This window comes from Canis lupus, chromosome 5 (genome assembly GCF_048164855.1).
Source record: "Canis lupus baileyi chromosome 5, mCanLup2.hap1, whole genome shotgun sequence".
Lineage (NCBI taxonomy): Eukaryota > Metazoa > Chordata > Mammalia > Carnivora > Canidae > Canis > Canis lupus.
In genome coordinates, this window is record NC_132842.1 from 74015325 (window position 1) to 74035473 (window position 20149).

General features: G+C 47.5%; 1 protein-coding gene across 12 annotated transcripts; it reads right to left on the reverse strand.

Annotated features, from left to right (window-relative positions):
* Positions 1 to 6037: 6037 nt before the first annotated feature.
* On the reverse strand, positions 6038 to 16568 carry PIGV (phosphatidylinositol glycan anchor biosynthesis class V). 12 transcript variants are annotated; one of them, XM_072827623.1, is made up of 5 exons: positions 16550 to 16568; positions 14196 to 14289; positions 12318 to 12452; positions 8201 to 9340; positions 6038 to 6845 (listed from the first exon to the last, which is right to left on the reverse strand). In XM_072827623.1, exons 3-5 carry the CDS (start codon positions 12393 to 12395, stop codon positions 6564 to 6566), a joined length of 1500 nt encoding a protein of 499 aa, XP_072683724.1. In that variant the 5' UTR covers positions 12396 to 12452; positions 14196 to 14289; positions 16550 to 16568; the 3' UTR covers positions 6038 to 6563. The 12 variants fall into 12 exon arrangements, with proteins under 12 accessions (XP_072683724.1, XP_072683721.1, XP_072683723.1 ...); XM_072827620.1 differs by lacking the exon at positions 16550 to 16568 and adding an exon at positions 15866 to 15901; XM_072827622.1 differs by lacking the exon at positions 16550 to 16568 and adding an exon at positions 15504 to 15847.
* Positions 16569 to 20149: the final 3581 nt, after the last annotated feature.

Here is a 20149-nt window from a genome sequence, read left to right on the forward strand (position 1 = left end):
GGAATATAGCATGACAGTTCCTCAAAAAAATTAAACATAGAATTACCATATGATCCAGCAATTCCAATTTTGGGTCTATACCCAAAAGAATTGAAAGCAGGGACTTGAACAGAAACTTGTCTACCAATGTTCACAGCAGCATCATTCATAATAGCCAAAAAGGTGGAAGCAACCAAACTATCCACTGATCAATGAATGGGTAAACAAAATGTGGTATATTCATACAATGAAATATTATTCAGCCATGGAAAGAAAGGACAATTTGACACATGCTACAGTGTGGATCAACCTTGAAGACATTATGTGAAGTAGAATAAGCTTGTCACCAAAGGACAAAGACTGTGATAGAGCAGTCAGATTCATAGAGACATAAAGTAGAATGATGATTGCCAGAGGCTGGGAGGGTAGGGGAAAAGGGGTGATACTGCTGAATGGGTATCAAGTTTTAGTTTGAGAAGATGAAGAAGTTCCAGAGATGGATGGTTGTGCTTGTTGCACAATAATATGAATATACTAATCCACTGAATGTTACACTTCAAAGTGATTAAAATGGTAAATTTTGTTATGTATATTTTAGTACACACACACACACACACACACAGACATGCATGGGTGCCTCTGGCTGGCTAAGATCTAAAATCACTTTTAGATCCCCTATGCTGGCACCAGGAGGAAGGGAACCGTGATCGCTGCACATTCTCCAAGGAGGTCATCCATCTCAGACGTGGCCATGAAGGGATAGTCAAGAAGCCAGAGGGCTCAGCCAGGAGGCAAGGAGAAGGTTGGATAGAGGAGTCCCTTCCAGAACAAATTAAGGTCTAATCAAGGAATGCCCCCACCCTCAGCCCCAGGGAAGAAGACTTTGTCAGTCTGACCAGGGAGATTCAGAACTGCTTTGGACCAGAGACTGCTATACACCTTCAATTCTTTCCTTTCCTGGCTAGATGTCTGTATTGAGGTTATTCTTGCTCTACCATTATATATTTTGTTTTTTTAGTTCATAAGGAACCATATCAGAAGCTGAGAGACATGGAGCTGAATTTAGTGACTGGATGGGATTTGAGGTTATCTCCTTTAGGAAGGGGTGTGTTCTCTCTGTGAGAAGAGCAAAAACAGGTATTTGGCTTAGAAAGACAGAGACAGACTGGAACACACAAGAAGTCTGTGTTTTCTTCTTCCTAAACCCACATCCAGACTTCATGTCCCGTCCCACTAGAGTTGCCAGATTTAGCAAATAAAAACACAGGATGCCCAGTGAAATTTGAATTTCAGATAAACAACAAAAAATTTCTTAGTATAAGTATATCCTGTGCAACATTTGGGACATAATTATACAGGAAAAAAATATGTATTTACCCAAAATTCAAATTTCACTGAGCATCCTGTATTTCAGCTGGCAACCCTACTTCTCAGCCTCCCTTGCAGTTAGATGTGATGTGTGACTGAGGCTAGGGGCATGAAATGGGACTGATGTCCATTTCTCCCACACCTGGCCTCTTAAAACCTCTGAAAGCAAAGGACTGGGAGCATCTAGATGAGGGGAGAGTCACAAAATGGAAGAAGCCCAGGTCCCAAATGATTGGGTAGAACAGGCCTCCCTCCCCAAACCTGCACAAGCCTACGATGTAAACAAGAAAGGAACTTTTATGATGAAGCCACTGAGTTTTGGAAGTTGTTTATTACAGCAGATAGTCTATCTTGAATAATATCTCTAATCCCTAAATTCAATAGCTCTTCTAATCCTTTCCTTAATAGTATATGACCCTGGTAATCATTTATTTCTTCTTCAAACACTTTCTTCTCTGATACTATTTTTTTCTAGTCCTTTAATGATGATGATGGTGGTGAAAGGAGGAGAAGGAAGAGGAGGAGGAAGAAGAGGAATAGCTACCATTCATGATGTTCTTACTGTGGGCTACGGGCTGTGCTAGTGCTTTATCTAGTGTCTCATTTAATCCTCATAACTACTCTGTGTGGTAGGTGCTATCAACCCCATTTTGGGGGTGAAAAAACAGGTTTAGAGAAGTTAAATCACTTGCCCAAGGTCTCACGAGCCTTCTCTCTCTACATTTTTCCTTTTGACGATCCCATCCAATATCTTGGCGGCTGTAATGTCTGTGTGGATGGCTCACTGACTTTTCTCTTTGTCTCCACTTCCACATTTCCCGGCCTATCGATGTGCTGTTGGCACTGCAAACTCAGCATATTCCAACTATACAGCTACTCCTTTGTCATACTGTTCTAAATACTTTTCATTTGTGGCACCTGGGTGGCTCAGTCGGTTGAGTGTCTACCTTCAGCTCTGGTCATGATCCTGGAGTCCTGGGATGGAGCCCCATGCTAGGCTCCCTGCTCAGTGGGAAGTCTGCTTCTCCCTCTCTTACTCCCGCTGCTTGCATATTCTTTGTGTGTGTCTGTCAAATAAGTACATGAAATCATTAAAAAAATAAAATACTTTTCATTTAATTTCCATGATAACCCTGAGATAATGTTATTCATATCTATGAGGTGGAGTGTTATCCACATTTCACAGATGAGTAAACTGAGGCTCAGAGATTCAGTATCTGGCTCACATTGATACATCAGTCCACAGCAGCTCTCAATGATAATACCTCAGTCCTACTCACACTGAGCTCTCCCTGTCCTGTTCTGCTGCCTGCTTCCTATACTCATTCTCTGCCCTTAACTTTCAAATCCTTTCCATCTTTTAGGGTCTAGCTCAAAGGCTATTTCCCCACCAAGTCTGTTCAGGTATTCTAAGATAGAAGGGATCTCCACCTTGTGTGAATTTACAGAGGACTTATTCTGTACTTATCTTTTCATAAGCATACAAACAAAACTTTAATTCCTTCTCATAAAAAGTTCAAGGAGGGAGGTACAGAGTGAGAAGTTTATGTGGCCCTTTGGTCCCCAGAATTTACCAGTTTCTATTTTTTTTTTTTCTAAGATTTTATTTATGGGGAAGCCCGGGTGGCTCAGCAGTTTAGCACCATCTTCAGCCCAGGGCGTGATCCTGGAGACCCGGAATCGAGTCCCACATCAGGCTTCCTGCATGGAGCCTGTTTCTCCCTCTGCCTGTGTCTCTGCCCGCCCCCTCTCAGTCTCTCATGAATAAATAAAATCTTTTTTTAAAAAAAGATTTTATTTATGTATTTGAGAGAGAGAGTGCACACAAGTGGGGGGCGGAGCAGGGGAGAGAAATAGACTTCCCACTGAGCAGGGAGCCAGATACATGTGGGGCTCAATCCAAGGACCCTGGGATCATGACCTGAGCCAAAGGTAGACACTTAACCAACTGAACCACCCAGGTGTCCCTGTCAGTTTCTTTTCTTTTTTAAAGATTTGATTTACCTATTCATGAAAGACAGAGAGAGGCAGAGACACAGGCAGAGGGAGAACCAGGCTCCATGCAGGGAGCCCAATATGGGACTCGATCCAGGCATTCTGGGATCACACCCTGAGCCAAAGGCAGACGCTCAACTGCTGAGCCACCCAGGTGTCCCGTCCCTATCAGTTTCTATCTTGATTAAAGTTTCTGTGTATCTGCTACTAAATCTATTATATAATTATTTGAGGACAGGAGGTATAGAGTCATCTTTAGTTCCTAAAATAGGCATTCATAAACAATTGTTGAAGGAATTGATCAATTTCAAATCCTGTGAGCCTGCACACTACATTTTTAGATGAAGGTGAGAAGGTCTGTTCAGGAAAAGAAGTGATTTTTTCCCCAAGGGGACTGGTAAAGACATGTCAAACACTCCCTCTCCTCCCACCTTCATTAAAGAACAAAAAAGCATCTACTTCTTAGGTGTATGAAGCGTCTGGTTTCTGTTTTAGCTGGGTCTCAGAAGGAAATGACTTTTCTCTGAAATTGTAGACGCCCAACCCAGCTGCAGCATTGTTAGGCCTCAGGGTAAACAGGAAGCTTCCTGCCTTGGGCCCTTCATGTCCCTCTCCCAGACTATTAAAGACTGTTAATAGGATGGTAAAAGGACAGCTGCTGGCCATAAAATCAGCCCATTCCTTAGATCCTTGGAGAACAGCAACTAGATCCCTCCAAGTTCAGAGAGAGAACTGTGTCTGTCTGCAAGTCACACACCAGGTTAGTCCACCTAGCTGGGGTCCTCAGTTATCTCCTCTATGTTCAACTGTAGCCATAATGGCCTTTGCAGCATACCAGTTTGGTTCCTTGGTATTAGTTGAGAAGGTGGAATTTCTGGTCCTTGAATGTATTTGTGGGAGCAATCTGTCCTGAATATCCCCCAAAAAGAGAGAAAGAGGAGAATCCATGAGAGCGAAGGATCTAGTGCTCCTATCTCTGCAATACAGAGCTGAAACAGGACCTCAAATCTTCCTACACACAGGGTGGAAGTCCCTGGATTTGCAGCTGTTGGTGAGGAGGGAGGGAGCAATTTCTGCCAACTGGAGGGACACTAGGGCAGGGGTTATCCTCTTTTGCCAAGAAGGGCACTCGGGTGTCTTGGCAGAAGGCAGAGGGCTGCCCCAATCTGCGTGTACATTTTCAGAAGCATTTGACTCTGGACCAAATGCTCTCAGCTGTGCTAAAGCTGGGGCAATGGATGGGAAATGCTTATTGGCCAGGCTGACTAGAGGCTCCAACAGAGGGTGTTGGGGCTCAGCCAGGAGCTTCCCTTCAGCTGGCAAGTTTAGCTTTCTGTCATGGTCAGAGGGAGTGTGTCAAAATTCCAATTCTCAGTGCTCTCCAGAAGCTATGATTACCCATCTATTTTGAAGTTTCTGCTTGTTGGAATTTTTGGCTCAAATAGGGAATGAGTGGTGATGATGCAAAGCCTCTTACCTCACTCAAAGAATGAGCAAAAAGAGCTCAGCAGAAGTCAATGCTCTTACTACCAGCACAGTGATGGCCTCATAACCAAATGGGGACCAGGAAGATAACATTTCATTCAACCTTGGACTGCGCAACAATTTATGAATTCATGCTGCCTTGTTGGCATCTCTGACCCATGTCTACCAATCAAGTAAGCACAGGCCCTCGGGCACAGCAGGAAAACCAGTCACGGCTCAGACGATTTACTTGCCTGGAGCAGATTTACTTACACAGAACAAGGAACCTTATTTGCCAGGTGTTGCTGCTTTTCTTCTTTCAGAGGAAAGGTCACTTAAGTTACTCCTCAGAGTTGCACCCAAGGAGGGAGAGTTTCTTTGGAGCACTGAAAGCAGGAGAACAGGGTATTTTCTCCTAAAATCACGTTTGAACTTCTACGTGTTTAGACTGGGATGATTCCATTCTTAAAGCAGCTCTTAAGATCTTAAAGCAGAAAGGGACCTACTATATTACATGGCCCACCCCCTCACCTCTCCCAGTACACTAATATCTCCCCCAGTTTCAGAGGAGGTCACTGGGGCTGTGAAAACTCCGCCAGGGTCACACAGCTGATAAGTGGGGCTCTCCTGAGAAGACTAGAATCCAGGTCTCCTGCCTCTTTGTGCAATGTTCATTTTACCATGACTTTTTCCCTAAGTATTTTTTTTAAAAGATTTTATTTATTTATTCATGAGAGAGAGAGAGAGAGAGACAGAGAGACAGAGACACAGGCAGAGGGAGAGGCAGGCTCCATGCAAGGAGCCCGATGTGGGACTCGATCCTAGGTCTCCAGGATCATGCCCTGGGCGGAAGGCAGGCACTAAACCGCTGAGCCACCCAGGGATCCCTTTCCCTAAGTATTTTGTTTTATTTTTAAAAACGTAATTCAAGGGCACGTGGGTTAACTTGGTTGGTTAAGTGTTCGACTCTTGATCTCAGCTCAGGTTAGTGACGTGAGTTCAAGTCCTGCCCAGTGTGGAGCCTACTTAAAAAGAAGCAAATAAGGGCAGCCCCGGTGGCGCAGCAGTTTAGCGCCGCCTGCAGCCCAGGGTGTGATTCTGGAGACCCAGGATCGAGTCCCATGTCGGGCTCCCTACATGGAGCCTGCTTCTCCCTCTGCTTCTCTCTCTCTATGTGTCTCTATGAATAAATAAATAAAATCTTAAAAAAAAAAGCAAATAAGTAAATAAATTCATTGCACAATCAAAAGTTGTTTAATTTGCATATCAAGATTTTTTCATATAAATAAATGAACAAATCATGACAATAATAGAAACAATATCCCATTTAGAAAAGATGGCCCTACTTTATTTATTACTGCCAGTACACTTGTTCAGGCCTCCACCATCATGTGTCAACTATTATCAGCCTGTCAGCTAGAGCCATTGATGAAACTCATATTCAAATAATTTACATTTAAATTTACATGTGGGTCAGTGGTGAGTTTACAATCATCTCTGCTATGCTTGGTTGACAAGACAAATCCAAGTGTACTTTAAACCTAGAGTAAGATTTCTTCCCTTACAGAGAAAACAGGTACTGCTCTAAAATTTGCCATAGCCAGGACCAGATGGGGGCTCTCCCGTAGCTCACATTCTTCCCATCCCTGATCAACCTTCAGAGAGACTGGAAGTTCCTAAAGGAAAGAACAAGGGTCTCAGGGCAGCACACACAGTTCTAGTGTGTATTTGTACTTCCAGACCCCTGAGATTCCAGGTCATGTCCAAGGTAGGAAGTTGCAATGTAGGAGTAGTCCCAGGAGCCAGTAAGACAGGAAGTAGCTCAGAATACATCGTGTGACTAGTGAACAGGCTTTCCAGTTGTACAGAAGTCCCACAAGAGAATTTCTGGGAACCTTTTGTCTTGCTACAGATTCCCCTGCAAGTGGCTTCCAAGGCACAGTCTCTGGGGATCTCAGCAGTGGCTCTTGATTCTGAAGCAAATAAGCTGGAAACCAGTACACAATAGGAGTGGAGGAACCCAGAAACCTGGTGAGGACCTGGAAATCATTAAGAGGGGGGGAAACCCACACATTTATTAGAATATCACTGCTTCAAATTGGACCAGCCTGGGACTTCCCTGCTGCTGAGGAAACTATAGGCCCATAACTAGAAATGTAGTGTTCTGGAAAAGAGATTTAGCAGAACTTAGAATCTGCCTTATAAAGAGCTGTGTGTGACACCAGCCAGGTGACCTCAATGTTACAAATAAGCAAAGCTACGGCTAAGTACTACAATAATGGGCCAATCAGCACTAAAAACTCTATGGGGTCCAATTTTAGCCTAGGGCCTGGACTCTAAATGCTGTGACGTGGGGCTTTGGGAACCTGAAGTGGTTCCCTCGTCCCCCGGGGATGGCAAAACAGGAGGGAAAAGGGGGCAGAGGATCCTGTGGTTCAACATTTTCCCTCCTAGAGGAATTCAGAGCCAAGTCTCCACATGGCCTCCCTCATCTAAGCTGGAAACTCTAAGCTGCGCTGGCACTCACTCTACTAGTTAATCCAGCTACAAACACAGAATGCTACTTTCTATTTCCCCTGTGCCTCTTACTCATACAACTCAGAAAACTTTACAAACAGTCAATGTGCGCCTCCAAGAGGCAGAAGCTGTTAAGGAGTGGCCAGCATGGAGGAAAAAACTTCCACGGGGTTATGTGGGAACTGGGGCCCTAGCCAGGAATAAAAACATTTAAAGTATCAAAGGCTTCCCATCCCTCTGTCCATCCCCCACCCCACCCCAAACATTGCACAAGGGATCTCCTCAAAGACTGAGCACCTGCCAGAGCTGAGAGTGCCTTGAGTCAACATTCCAGTAGACACTCAGTGTAACAGGACAGGAGGGGAAGGTCCCGAGCTCTCCTCTGTGCTTATTCCTTTATCTCAGTCACATCAGATCCTTCCACAACTCTTGTGTCTCTGCACACACACCCTTCATTTTCCCAGAATGTTCTTCCTCTGCCTCTTAAATGCAATTCCTTCTTACTCTTTAGGACCCAGCCTTAATATGACTCCCTCAACTCCTTCAGTCCATTAGCTACTTTTTCCTCTGCATTTCCACAATACTTTATCTGAAAACAGCAGCTCCTCTTCCATCCCACTGTACTAGAATTTTATCTGTCAAATGTCTATCTCCTCACTTTTACCATGAGACCCACTAGGGCGGCAATCTTATCGCACTCATGTTCCATTCTTCAGTGGTCTGATTAGGGTCTGGACAAGGAAAGCCCCCAAATAGTTGTTGAATGAATAAATAGGTACAGGTCACTCAAATGGGAGAGACTAGCAGCCTTCCTCATCCCTGGTCAAGGGGTTTTGCCTGTATTCACACCTTTACCCCAGCCAGGAACCCACCTCACCTGGACATGCATGTAGACAACACCAAACAGCAACAGCGCTGCAGCGTGGACCAGGTACACAAACACCCGAGGACTGAGGAATCCAGGATGAGATTTCTCTCGGGTCTTACTGTTCTTGCTCCTTCGCATCCCAAGTGTAAGGCAGAGCCATGGGTGGGTGGTCACATATGTCCATGTTGCCCAGGCAACCAGTATAGCCACTGGTGCAGCCAGTAGGAAATTGGGCACCTGCTTGAACTCATAGTATCGCAAAAAGCCAACATTCCAGTAGAGATCCTGGATATAGCTATATATTAAGGGAAGTTTCCAGGAGCACCAAGGTGGCTCATTTCCCTCCACAGTCCGGTAGCCCTTGTCCACAGCTAACTGCAGCAAGGGCTTAGGGATGGGGCGGGCAGAGCCTGGCAGACAGAACTGGGTGTAGGCATAATACTGAAAGAGGGCAAAGGGAAGGCCAAGTGTGAACAAAGACAGGAACACAGAGCCCATCAGCATCAAGAGCTGTCTTAGAGGATTCAGCACCATGAGAGAAGACAGAAATCCCTGGCACTGAGAATACACGAGGAAGCCAATGTTGACCAGTCCATTGGAGCGAACGCCAGTGGCAAGGGCAAAGAGGAGTCCACTAGTCCAGCTTCGGCCCCTTTCCAGCTGCCCCATGGCGCTGAACGTCAGGAGGGCAAACAAAGCTTCTGAGTAACCAGCTGCCAGGAAGACATTGGCGGGGCTGAGGCAGAAGAGCAGGGCTCCATAAAAGGCCTGGCGGGGACAGCGCAAAACCAGACAGCCCAGGTCATGAAGTGCGACAGTGGCTAGCACGGAGAACAAAGAATTGAGCAATGCTACTGAGATTAACAGGCGACTCCGTAGGTTCAGTAATGCCCGCAGGGGTCTCAGCAGTTCAGCTCCCACCAAGAGAGCCAGGGGGAAGCCAGGGAAGAAGGCAAAGTTATGCTCATATAGATAGCCGTGCTCGGCAATGAACAGGAAGTGTTCAGCATCCCAGTGAGACAGGCCACCCAGGAGACCTTCCACGAGTTGGTCCACAACGCCTGAGGGGGTGAGGTGAGGCGGAGAGAAGGCTTCTGCACGGTGATCTGGGATGATGGCATTGAAGAGAGCCTGTGGGATGAAGGAGAGCTAGGATTTTGGTTGAGCAACTGGAAGGCAAGAAGTACCATTTAATAAAATGAGGAAGAACAGATTTGTTAGAGGACAAGCAAGAGTTCGGTTCCAGACTAAGTTTGAGTTATACATTCCAGTGCAGAAGTCAACGAGGCAGTGAGATATAAGTCTGAGGGTCAGGAAAATGATCAGGGCTGGAGACATAAATTCAGGTGTCATAATTGCACAGAAGGTATTTAAAGGCATGAGACTGAATGAGATCACCTGGGAAGGAAGTAGGGCTAGAGACAAAAATTCTGAGGATTGGGCTCTGGGCGTGTCAACATTTAGAGGCTTGAAGCAGAGTAAGGATCCAGAATGAAGATAAAGAAGGAACAGTCACTGAGGTACAAGGAAAACCAAGAGAGCCTGGGGTCTTAGAACCAAGCAAGGAAGTGATCAATTCTATTAAATGCTGCTAGTAGGTCAAGGAAGCTGGGGACTTAAAAGTGACTGCTGGTTTTAGAAGTGTGTAGGTCACTAGTAAGTTTGACAAGAGCTATTTCTCTATCCTCTATGGAGGATAGAGAAGACTGCCTGGACTGGGTTCAGCAGAGAAAAGGAGAAAGAAGACAGTGCATACAGACAACTATTGGATAAGTTTGGCTGTAAATGGGGTAGTAGATGAACAACCATGTGAGAGAGAAGTATCAGTGAATGGGAATAATCCCATGGAAAGGAAACCACTGAGTATGCAGGGGAGAGAGGAGAACTGCTGGCGCAGGCAAAAGGGGGTGGGAACTGCTACACAGGTAGGGGAGCAAGCCTGAGAGAACAGCCAGGTTTAGCCCCACCTCACCGGTGAAGGCACAGAGATACAGAGGTGATACAGATGTGGTGGGAGCATGCCCAGGGTCACTTCTGACTGCATCTATTTTTCTGAGTTTTTGCTCAGGGAAGCAAGTTGGGGAAAAGGTGTTAAGGTCTTGAATAAAAAAACAAACACATAAAATAAGTCATCTATGACCCTAGTTATCAAAATAGGCTGTCGTGCACTGGAATCATCTAGAGAGTTTCAAAAATACTGATGCCTGCATGTCTGGGACCTTCCCCCCGAATTAATGATTTAACCAGTAGGGGATACAGCCTCGTCACTGAGATTTTTTTAAAGCTCCCCCACATTATTATGACGTGCAGAACAATCTGAGAGAATGGCAGGGTGCAAGGGCCAGGGAGATACACTAAGATAGCCAGGTAGCACTAAAGAACCCACTTGGGCCAAAGATCTTGAAGAGAAAGAGACTGGTCAATACAACTATGTGTTTCTCTCTGGGCATGATGCAGAAGTAGAGACAGAATGAAACTGAGCCACAGCTGAGCTTCAGTCTTGTGACTTAGCCAGGGAGAGGGAAGCAAGTGAGTTGTGCACGAATGCCTGGTGGACCATGGAATCTACCTGGGTAAGAAGGGGCACAGTAGCCATAAGGTGGGTGAGACACTGTGAAACGACAGTGGAATCAATGGATTATAAGTCCTGAAGGGGTGAAAGAGCAGTTAGAACTGGGGTACTAGAGGGAGTGAGCTGGGAAGATAGGAGATAGTGATTAGTTGTATCAGCTTTATTAATATTGAAACCACTAAGAAATCAACAGTAGTTGATTGTCAGCTACTTAAAGGAAAAGACACCATAACTTTTCATTCTCACCACCTAGCACAGTTCTTGGAACAGAGCTGGCACTTAATACAATCATGGTGGTTGAAGGAGGGGAGAAGAGATATGCTCCTTTCCAAATCACCCTCTGAATTAGTCTTGGTTCTCTATCCCAGATGCCAGTTCACAGTCCTGCCCTGGGGGGCCTGCCAATCACTCATCTGATGCTATTTGGAGCCATCACTGGGTCAGTTTCCCCAGCCCCACAACTTGGGTATAACCCCATTCTTAGAAGGCTCTTTCTCTTTTTGGTCAGTTTCTTTATCAGGCCACTTTAAACAGTGAAAACGAATGGGACAGGAGTGACAGTAACAGATAACAGCCCCAGTCTCCAAGCTGAAGCTACTGTTGACTAAACCTGGGATGAAATAGAGGCTGCTATGCCTCATAGTGCGGGAAGGGAGAAAGGAGGTTTCCAGAAAGGAAACAGAAAATGGCATTTGTGGGGGAAGAAAGCACACGTAACTATGCTAATATAACATGCCTGCATCGTTGACATACAGTCAACAACAGCACACACTGAGAACATGCTAGGTAAGCACCAGGCTCTATGCTAGGCACCAGACAGAATTCATCTATGTGTGAAACTGGATTAAAATGTGTCAAAGGGAGCCTTGGAGGGCAAAGGGAGTTGCAAAAGTGCAAATGCATTCCAAAGGTTGTGATGAGTGAGGCAGCAAGGGAGACACCCCCTCCCCCGCCCCGGGAAAGAGCTGGAGACATTGCTGACTAGCCGAATATACAGATTGTCTCAGGACAGAGCCGCTCAACTGACTGACACCATGCTCAGTCTCCTGGTAAGAGGACCCAGGGCAAGGCCTTGGGCTGTCGCACCCTACAGGCATCTCTGGTTACAGAACCTCGTGGTCTATTAGAGCACTAACTCAGGAGTTAGGAATGCTGGGGTCTGATTCTGGCCCTTGTCTAACTTGCTATGTGTCTTTAGGGAAGCTATTGAACCTTTCTGGGCCTCTGCTGGTTCACATGTAAAACAAGGGATTAATAAACCATTTCTGGGCGCCTGGCTGGCTCGGTTGGTAGAGCATGAGACACTTGATCTTGGGGTTGTAAGTTCAGGTGCACGTTAGCGTGGAGTTTACTTAAAAAAATAAATAAAATCTTTTAAAAAACACAGACCATTTCTAAGAGTCCTGCCCACCTTTCAATGATCAGGTGTAGGTGTCTATGGTTCCATCCACATGGAAGGGCACCTGGGAGGCAGAAAGACTATGGGGACGGTTCTTGGTGCCTAGCCCCGTCATGTGGCAATAGCATGTTCAGGACAAAAGAGCAGAGACTGACCTGTAGCACCAGAGTCAGGACACGGCAGCTGACTGCAAACCTCAGCACCTCTTTCCTGGACTGGTCCAGGGACCACATCCTCTCACCGCTGGGAACTCAGGGGTGCTGCTGCCAGGGCTGAACTCCCACAGGCTTCTAAACTCCAAAACCCAAGGAAGAAATGTCATACATGGGCTGAAAATAAATTCTTCTTTTTTTTCCCCCCCACCAAAGTAAATTCTTGAAAGCATTCTTCACAGGAGACTCTCCCTTCAGCATTACATGGCAAACTCAACCGCCTAACTGCCTAGATGAACGAAAAGGTGTCACTTGGAAGCACTGTATTGTCAGGAAAGTTCTACACAGATAGGCATGAAGGTGGCAGGTAAGCTCACAGAAAATCTTTAAAAGCCCGCGATGTAGCCCTGTGTGGGAACTAAAGACTTGGGTTCAAGTACGGACTCTGTCACTCACAAGTTCTCATTCAGTCCTACTGGGCCTCGATTCTTTATGTATAAAATAGGATCAGACTGTTTTCTTTTTTCCAGCCTGTTTTCTCTCACAAAATTGTCATGATGGTAAAGTGGCCGAAAGTGTGAAGAAGTACCACCAAACCCATGTTGTGGTTACTATTATTTGGTGTGTGCCCTTTTCCTCTTGCCCAGAATAATAAACTACATCCCAAACCAGAGTCCCAAAAGTGGGGCACAGAACTCAACTGGAAGACCATAATGACTACACACTCTAGCCTCGCTCTCTGATGTGTGTTCAGCTGGTCTGTGAAATTAAGTGGAGAAGGAAAAGAAAACCACCACCCAGCAGGACTTCAGCCAGCTCACATTGCTAAAACAAACTCAGGGGGGGAAGAGAGAGTCGACTACTAGGGATGGGGAAAACTGTTATTTCCCCATCTCTTTGTTGGAATGGCAGCAATCTATAAACAACTGCAAAGCCATTCTGAGGCAAAGAATGAACTTTAAGGCTTTTATTTTATTTTGTTTTGTTTTTAAACACAATTCCTTGGGCTAAAAGAAGTAGCAGTGACTCCTAGAGAACATTCAGACACCAGTCTGGGAAGTCAGAAGTGGTGGCAAGAGCTCCAGAGGCAGCTCACTGATTTGGAGTGAACTATCCCTAAACCAAAGAACATATCAACTGAGAAATTAACAGAAATTTACTATCAAACCTTTAGGTATCATTTGTTTCTGGAATTCTTCTCTGATGCTCACTAGACTATTTGATATGCTCTCATTGTACTCTGCTTCGTCGTCTTTGCTGCTATTGCTTATTTCAGTTGCTTGCGAGGGCAGGGGCTTTGTCTATCTTGCTCCCAACCGTACCCCCAGGCCCTGGCATTACAAACAGGCATTTCAAGCCCGTGTTCTCACTGAGTGGAAGTGGCAAGAACAAGATATGGCATCACTAGTTCACTGGCTCGGGATATAAAGCCACTGCTTTAAGTATTCCTCCCACCATATCTCATGTTAAGATCAAGACCTAAGTCACAGAAGCCACAGGAAAATACAGTTTCACCAGCAAAGGAGCAAGATTGGCCAATAGCAACAGTACGCTTTCCTCCGCACAAGGGGGCGCCCGCTGCCCACTCCACCACCCGGGGCCTGGAGGAAGGGAGGGGCCGTCAAAGCCACACCGGTTTGCTCATCAAAATTCAGTTCAAAGGCAAGCTTTTGAAAACCCCAGTGAGCCGCGGTAGTTTGTTAATCCACCCAACGTTTCCAGCATCTTGACTCGCGGAATGGAGAGGAATTGTAGAAACAAGTACAGCCAACCTCGCACGGCCGTCGATTCTCTATCTTCGGGTGAATTCACTTTTTCCCTTCCTTCACTTCCCACCCACATGCAGAAGAAAAGTTGGTGACAGAAAAGCGCTTAACCCACCTCTGCCTCTTCACCAGGCTTCCATTCTTCCTTTCCTCTCTCCAGAGTCAAGCTCTAGCCCCGCGACCACAGGAGACTTGTAACCTACACTCAGCTTACAGGTAAACCAAGTAAAAAACAAAACAGAGCCAGTGAGTTGTCCCTCTTGGCTAGTTGCAGACCTCACTTCCCAACAAGCCCTTTGCGAAATCAGACACGAATTGGCAGGACACTTAGAGCAACTAGCTTACTCTATTTTCCCGTGAGATAAATATCCCCAGAGTGGTGAGTAATAAAAATCTCCATGGTTTTTACATCAGAGATCTCATTAGACCCTGTGAAGCCAGTATAATTACCATCGCCACTTTATGGATGTGGAAACTGAGGCTCATCGGGGTCAAGGGGCACACCCAGGGCTATATTTAAAGAGAATGTCATTTTTCCCCCCCTTTTAGAACTTCATGGTCTTCCCACCGGCCCTCAACCGGGCCAAAGGGGATGTGCTCTTTCAGAGCCAGGGTAACGACCCAGGTCTCCCAAGTCCTAGCCCAATACTTGTCCAAAGACCGCGCATGCTCTTACTGGGTATGCTTAGGGAAGGGAAGGCCCTGAGACTCTGGGGAAGCCTGAATTGGAGCCCGGCACCCTCGGAGGAAGACCGCGTCCTTCTAGAGTGGGGAAGTCTCCATGACCCGGTCCTCGGGGCCAGAGGCGTCGCTGGCTGCGGCGAGCCAGGGGCCGCGTTCTGCCAGCCCAGCTGGGTCCGGAGACCATTCTAACCCTCTCCTTTCTAACAGAATCCCAAATAGGCAGTGGGAACCTCCTCTCCCCATAGCGGCCACGGCGCTGGGGCTACTCCCGAGGGGGCCGGCGGGGCCTGGCCGAACCTGGCCTACGGGCCGGAAGGCCGGGGAGGGCGGGAGGCTGTAAAGGAAGTGGCGGCACCGGGAGGCCGCTAGGGCGGAGGGGCGGGGCTCCCCACTTCTCGGCGGCCTCCGCCTCATTTCCCTCGGCCTCCGTTTGACGACTTCCCTCCCCCCCCCCCCGCCCGAGAACTCCAAGGCTCCCGAGCTGGCGCCGGGTCCAGAGCGCCGGCCCGTCTCGACCTCCCAGGCGGGGCCCGAACCTCAGCTCCTCCATCCGGGCCCCCAGCAGCCCGCGCCTGCGCACCGGCTCCGCCGAGGCGGCCCCGCCCCCCTCCTGCCCGAACTCGGAGCTGCCCCGCCCCCCTCCGCGGCGGCCATGTTGACTCCGGGCGCGCGGGGCGGGGATGGCTCAGACCCAAGACTCGGAGCTGTGTGCCTTGGCGCTTTCCCGCCTCAGTGACACCTGAAGAGTTCCTTCTGGCCCTTCATGCGCCCCAAGCCCCCTCCCCCGCCTTCCGTTGGCCGTGCTGCTGTGGCAGAGTCGGCGCTCTCGCTCGAGTCGCATCCCGCAAACATCCACTGAGTTCTCGACGCGTGTGCGCGGAGGCTCCCGGAGTTGGGGCCGCCCCGCGGCCTCTTCACAGAAGCCGGAGCCGCACTTTCCCTGCCGTCAGGCATCAACCGCTCATCACGGGGCCCGGCACACAATAGATGGTCTCTGAACAGGAGGAAAAGCTTTGGGGTTTCTGTGGCCAGCAGTGGCACCCTGCGTCCCGGGTGTGAGGAAAGTGGGGGATCCCCCTGCCTTTCCCCTCCTCCACATACCGGGGACCTCGTGTCCTACTTGGATCCTCAGCCCCACCTCAGGTGGCTAATGAGGACTGTGCAGGGCACGCCTCCCCCCCCCCCCCCCCGCCCCCCGGACTCTTCTTCCTCATTCAAGCAGTTGCTCTCGTAGGAAGTGGGGCCAAAAAAGAAGAAGCAGCAGCAGCTAACTCAACAAAACCGGCTGTTAGGGAGGAGCGGCCAGTGGGTACCCCGTAACGGAAACTGTTAGAACAAATTTGCACCCTCCTTTCAAGGAAAGAGATAATAAATCCTTCTCCGTTGGTGGATTTCTTGTTTCTCAGGATTCCAAAGCCTTCTGTGGTTTCAGTTATCGGCCCTCTAAACGGAGCTGGGGTCTGGGTTAGCCTCTGGCCACAGCCCTGGCTGAGGGAGGGGTTTATCTTCTGCCACAGCTACTGATGTGGGTGGGAACAAAGGGATGGTTGCTATCTCTCCAGGCAAAGAAAACTAGCCTATCAGTTGGGGGGGGGGGGGGTTGGGGGGAGGGACAGGGACGGCACTCTTTGATTACAACTCATTTCAGGCTCTGAGACCTAAGCTGCCCTAAGATACTGTTGTGTGTAAGGTGGGTAAGGTAGAAATCACATGTTAGTCCTGAGTTGGAGAAGGGGGAAAAAAAAATGGAGAAGACTCTTGCCCAGTTTTTTCAGTGACACACACTTGTTCTCAGTTCCAGAGGCTTGTGAGTGAACCGGCAAAGCTGTGGTGCACACTCGCCATGGGGGCCTAAGGTTGTGGTTGGGGCCTAAGGTTGTGGCTCGAATCTCTAGAAGTCCATGAGGCTCCCAGCAGCATCCTGTTTTGCAAAGACAAAACTGCTTTGTGAATTCACAAGGGAAAAAGACATGCATTCTTAAGGTTTCCTCTATGCATAACAAATTACCTTAAAAATCTGTTTGTAAAAAAGGACAGAGATCTCTTGTGACAAGTCAGAATGTTTTCTAACAGCTCAACTGCCACCCATTAGAGGTAGAACTTAGTCCAGATCTTCAGCTCTACTTTCCAGCAATTTCTCCTTCCTTTCCTTCTCTGCTGCCCACCCCCCTCCTCTTCCGCTCTGTTTCCTGTTTCATTTTCTGGCTCCTGCTCTGACAGGAAAACAAGAAAGCTGAACCTTGTGCTCTGAAAGCCCTGGCTTGTCAGAATGGGAGAAGACTAGGTGGGGTGGGAGGGGGTTCTAGAAGGATCTCCAAGGCTGTAGGTAAGTAGTTGAGGAGGCAGCTCTCCAGTCTGCTTTTAGAGTCTGCAGCTAAAATGGAGCCTGCATTTACACAGGGAATCAGCTGAGCAACTAGCACTGTGGGAGAGCCAGGGAGACAGAGACGTGTCCAAGGGCTCCAGAAAGACGCTATACCAACCAGGCACTCCCATGAAGAAACAAATACCCCATACCACCAACAAATGATTTCATAATATAAATCCCTGACCTAAGCAATACAAGCAATTCATCACTGTTTCCAGAATCCTAGAAAGTAAGTTACAGCATTTGTTTCTTGAACTTGCCTGGCTCTGCCATTGCTGCTTCCCCTGCTTGAAATGTCTCCCTGCCAGACCACCCTTTGGCCAGCCCACTACCTTCAGGTCTCAGCTGAAAGGTGGTCTCCTCAGAGAGGCTTTCTCCCACTACCCAGTCACAACCAGCACCCTGTACTATACCATCCCCCCTGTTCTGTTATCTTCATAGTACTTATTGTCACCTGATTATCCTATCTATGAATTTTACTGCTTTCATTGTCCGTTTCCCTCTTGTGGAATATAAGCTCTGTGAGAGCAGGGGCCCAGTTCACCAAAGTATTACCCACGCTTACACACCATGTGTACTCAGTAAAGATCTGGTTTATAAATCACTTTGTTTAACCTGATACCTATATTTTATGGACGTGGGAACTAGGGCTCAGAAAAGGGAAGTGGCTAGCCTGAAGTCATATAGTTGGTGGCGAAGGCAGAACTTGAATTCAGATCTCCAGGCTATTTTTTTTTTCTGCCACTCCACACTATTTTAATCTTTCTCAGGTATACCTCTTTCTCTTCCTTTTGTTCCACACAACATCTTTATAGGCTATGCCAAGAATCCAGCATAGGGCACACACCACACCTTAACAGTTCCTATCCTTTCCTCCACTGAATTCCTGTTTTACCCTTTGACTCCTGTGACAGAATGAGGATGTAGCACTTAGCAAGACAAGTCCTTGTCCTCATGGAGATAGTAATATCTACTTCATGGATTCTTTTTTTTTTTTTTTTAAGATTTTATTTATTTATTCATGAGAGACACAGAGAAAGAGAGAGAGGCAGAGACACAGGAAGAGGGAGAAGCAGGCTCCATGCGGGGAGCCCGACATGGGACTTGATCCCAGGTCTCCAGGATCACACCCCAGGCTGCAGGCAGCACTAAACTGCTGCGCCACCAGGGCTGCCCTACCTCATGGATTCTGTAGTGCTTGGCACAAAGCAGTCCATGAAGATGGGCTGTTGTAATTACCTGAACAAAAAGGGGGAAGAGCGATGTTCCCACCGGAGGTAGGAAGTTTGGTAGTTCTCATGGAACACTCACCATGCTGGAGCAACCTGACAACTCATTTCGTTCTGTAGCGGCCTTGCCTTGCTCCTGAACCATATCCGAAGATGGCCTTGGCCCCAGACTGAGCAGAGGAACAGACCAGTGTATCCATTCTCAGTAATTCAGTTTCAGACATTAAACTTTCCATGGCCCCAGTCCTAGGGGAACAATGAAGTAGCTAACCCTGATCTTGGCTTTGAGGCCACATCATTATGGGACAAAAGTGACCACACTGGCTTCTGATTCTGTCACTGCCGGTTGTTAGCAGGCAGGGCTAATGCCTGTGATGACAGGCAGCTATGCCTTCCCAGAACCTCATGCTACATCTTTTCTCTGTGGGCATTCACTGGCAGTTTCCAAGGGGGCTGGGTGAGACATCCATCCTGCAATCTGAGGGGGCACCAATCAAGTTTTGGACATCCCTTTTGGCCTCTGTTGTATCATTTGAAGATGTCTATCCACTTGGGGACAAAGACCCCACCCTGCCTCTCAATTGCAGGAGCCAAACACTGATCCTTTAAAGGCCATGGACACTAAATATTTTTCATCCTTCCTTTGGTGTTTGCCTTTCAGTAGTTAGAAAACCTTGACCCCACTGAGAGGCTTAGTGGGAAGGGCCTTAGCCACTTGGGGGTGGCAGTGGCTGCAAGGCAAAAGAGCCAATGAGGTTGAGAGTATTGTTTAGGCCAGACTTGGCAGCTGTCCAGCTATGAAAGAAGGTTAAGGTCATTTGGGGGGTGGGGAGGGAGGAGCCTGGGAAAAGAACTACTGGCCACACCCCTGGGTTCTCTACTGGAGAGGTTCTATTTACTTCTCAAAAGCAAATTACTCACAGCTCAGTGGCTAGCAGTTCTCTGCCTGTGGTAACTCCAGTCAGAAACTGGAGGCCAGGCTCGGCTCCCCCTGCATTGCAGGGGAGCAGATGAAAGGAACCCAGGAAACCAAACTCCTAGGTAATGCTCCACACATAGCCCAGAAATGCACTTTCTAGACTAGAAAATGGAGTTCGAGAGGCCTGGTGCAAAAATAGTCATTAGCAACACTGCTCACCAAAATATAGATATGAAAAGCTTCCCATGTAGTTTTTTCCCAGAAGAGTCCTAGTAAGGCAGCTTGGTTGACGAAGGTTAGCCATTGTCTCTACACCTCCCTACTCAATCAATAGAGGAATACTGATTATTCATTCCTGTCCTTGACCCAAATATTAACAACCACGCTTAGCTCGATAAACACTTGATTGAAATTCTTGAGACAATTTTTACCTCATGCTGGATACGACAAAAACAAATCATGCCTGCTGAGCTCCACGGCCAGATTCAGTTACTCCTGGTTGTCCTCTGACCCAGGAAGGAGGGCCTTGGTCAGCAGGACCCCGCTTCATGTATGAGCTCAAACCAGCCACTTTCCTCAACTGTATAATCAGAGCCAGAATACTGTCTCACAGGCACAAATCTTGAATCCTCCCTTGTAGGATTATTTGATGTACCACGTAGTCTGGTACACAAGTAGGTACTCACTAGAAAACTGTTTCAAGTTTCATTTTTAAGGTCTACCACAACAGCATTTTTCTGTTACAGCTTCTGGTCTATTGCTGCCCTAAGGAAGGAGATGAAGAGAAGCTGTATATTGCAACATTAGCCTGATAAAAGTAACTGCGTGGCCAACATCTACAATTTCATTCAACAACTACTTAAGTGGCC

Bases quoted from the DNA above. Each gene is read 5' to 3' on its own strand.
- PIGV (XM_072827623.1), bottom strand. From the start codon at position 12,395: ATGTGGTCCCTGGACCAGTCCAGGAAAGAGGTGCTGAGGTTTGCAGTC. The intron at 9,341-12,317 runs GTCAGTCTCTGC...CCAAAATCCTAG, and splicing joins TCCTGACTCTGGTGCTACAG to CTCTCCTTCATCCCACAGGC. The intron at 6,846-8,200 runs GTGAGGTGGGTT...AATGATTTCCAG, and splicing joins TTGTCTACATGCATGTCCAG to GTCCTCACCAGGTTTCTGGG.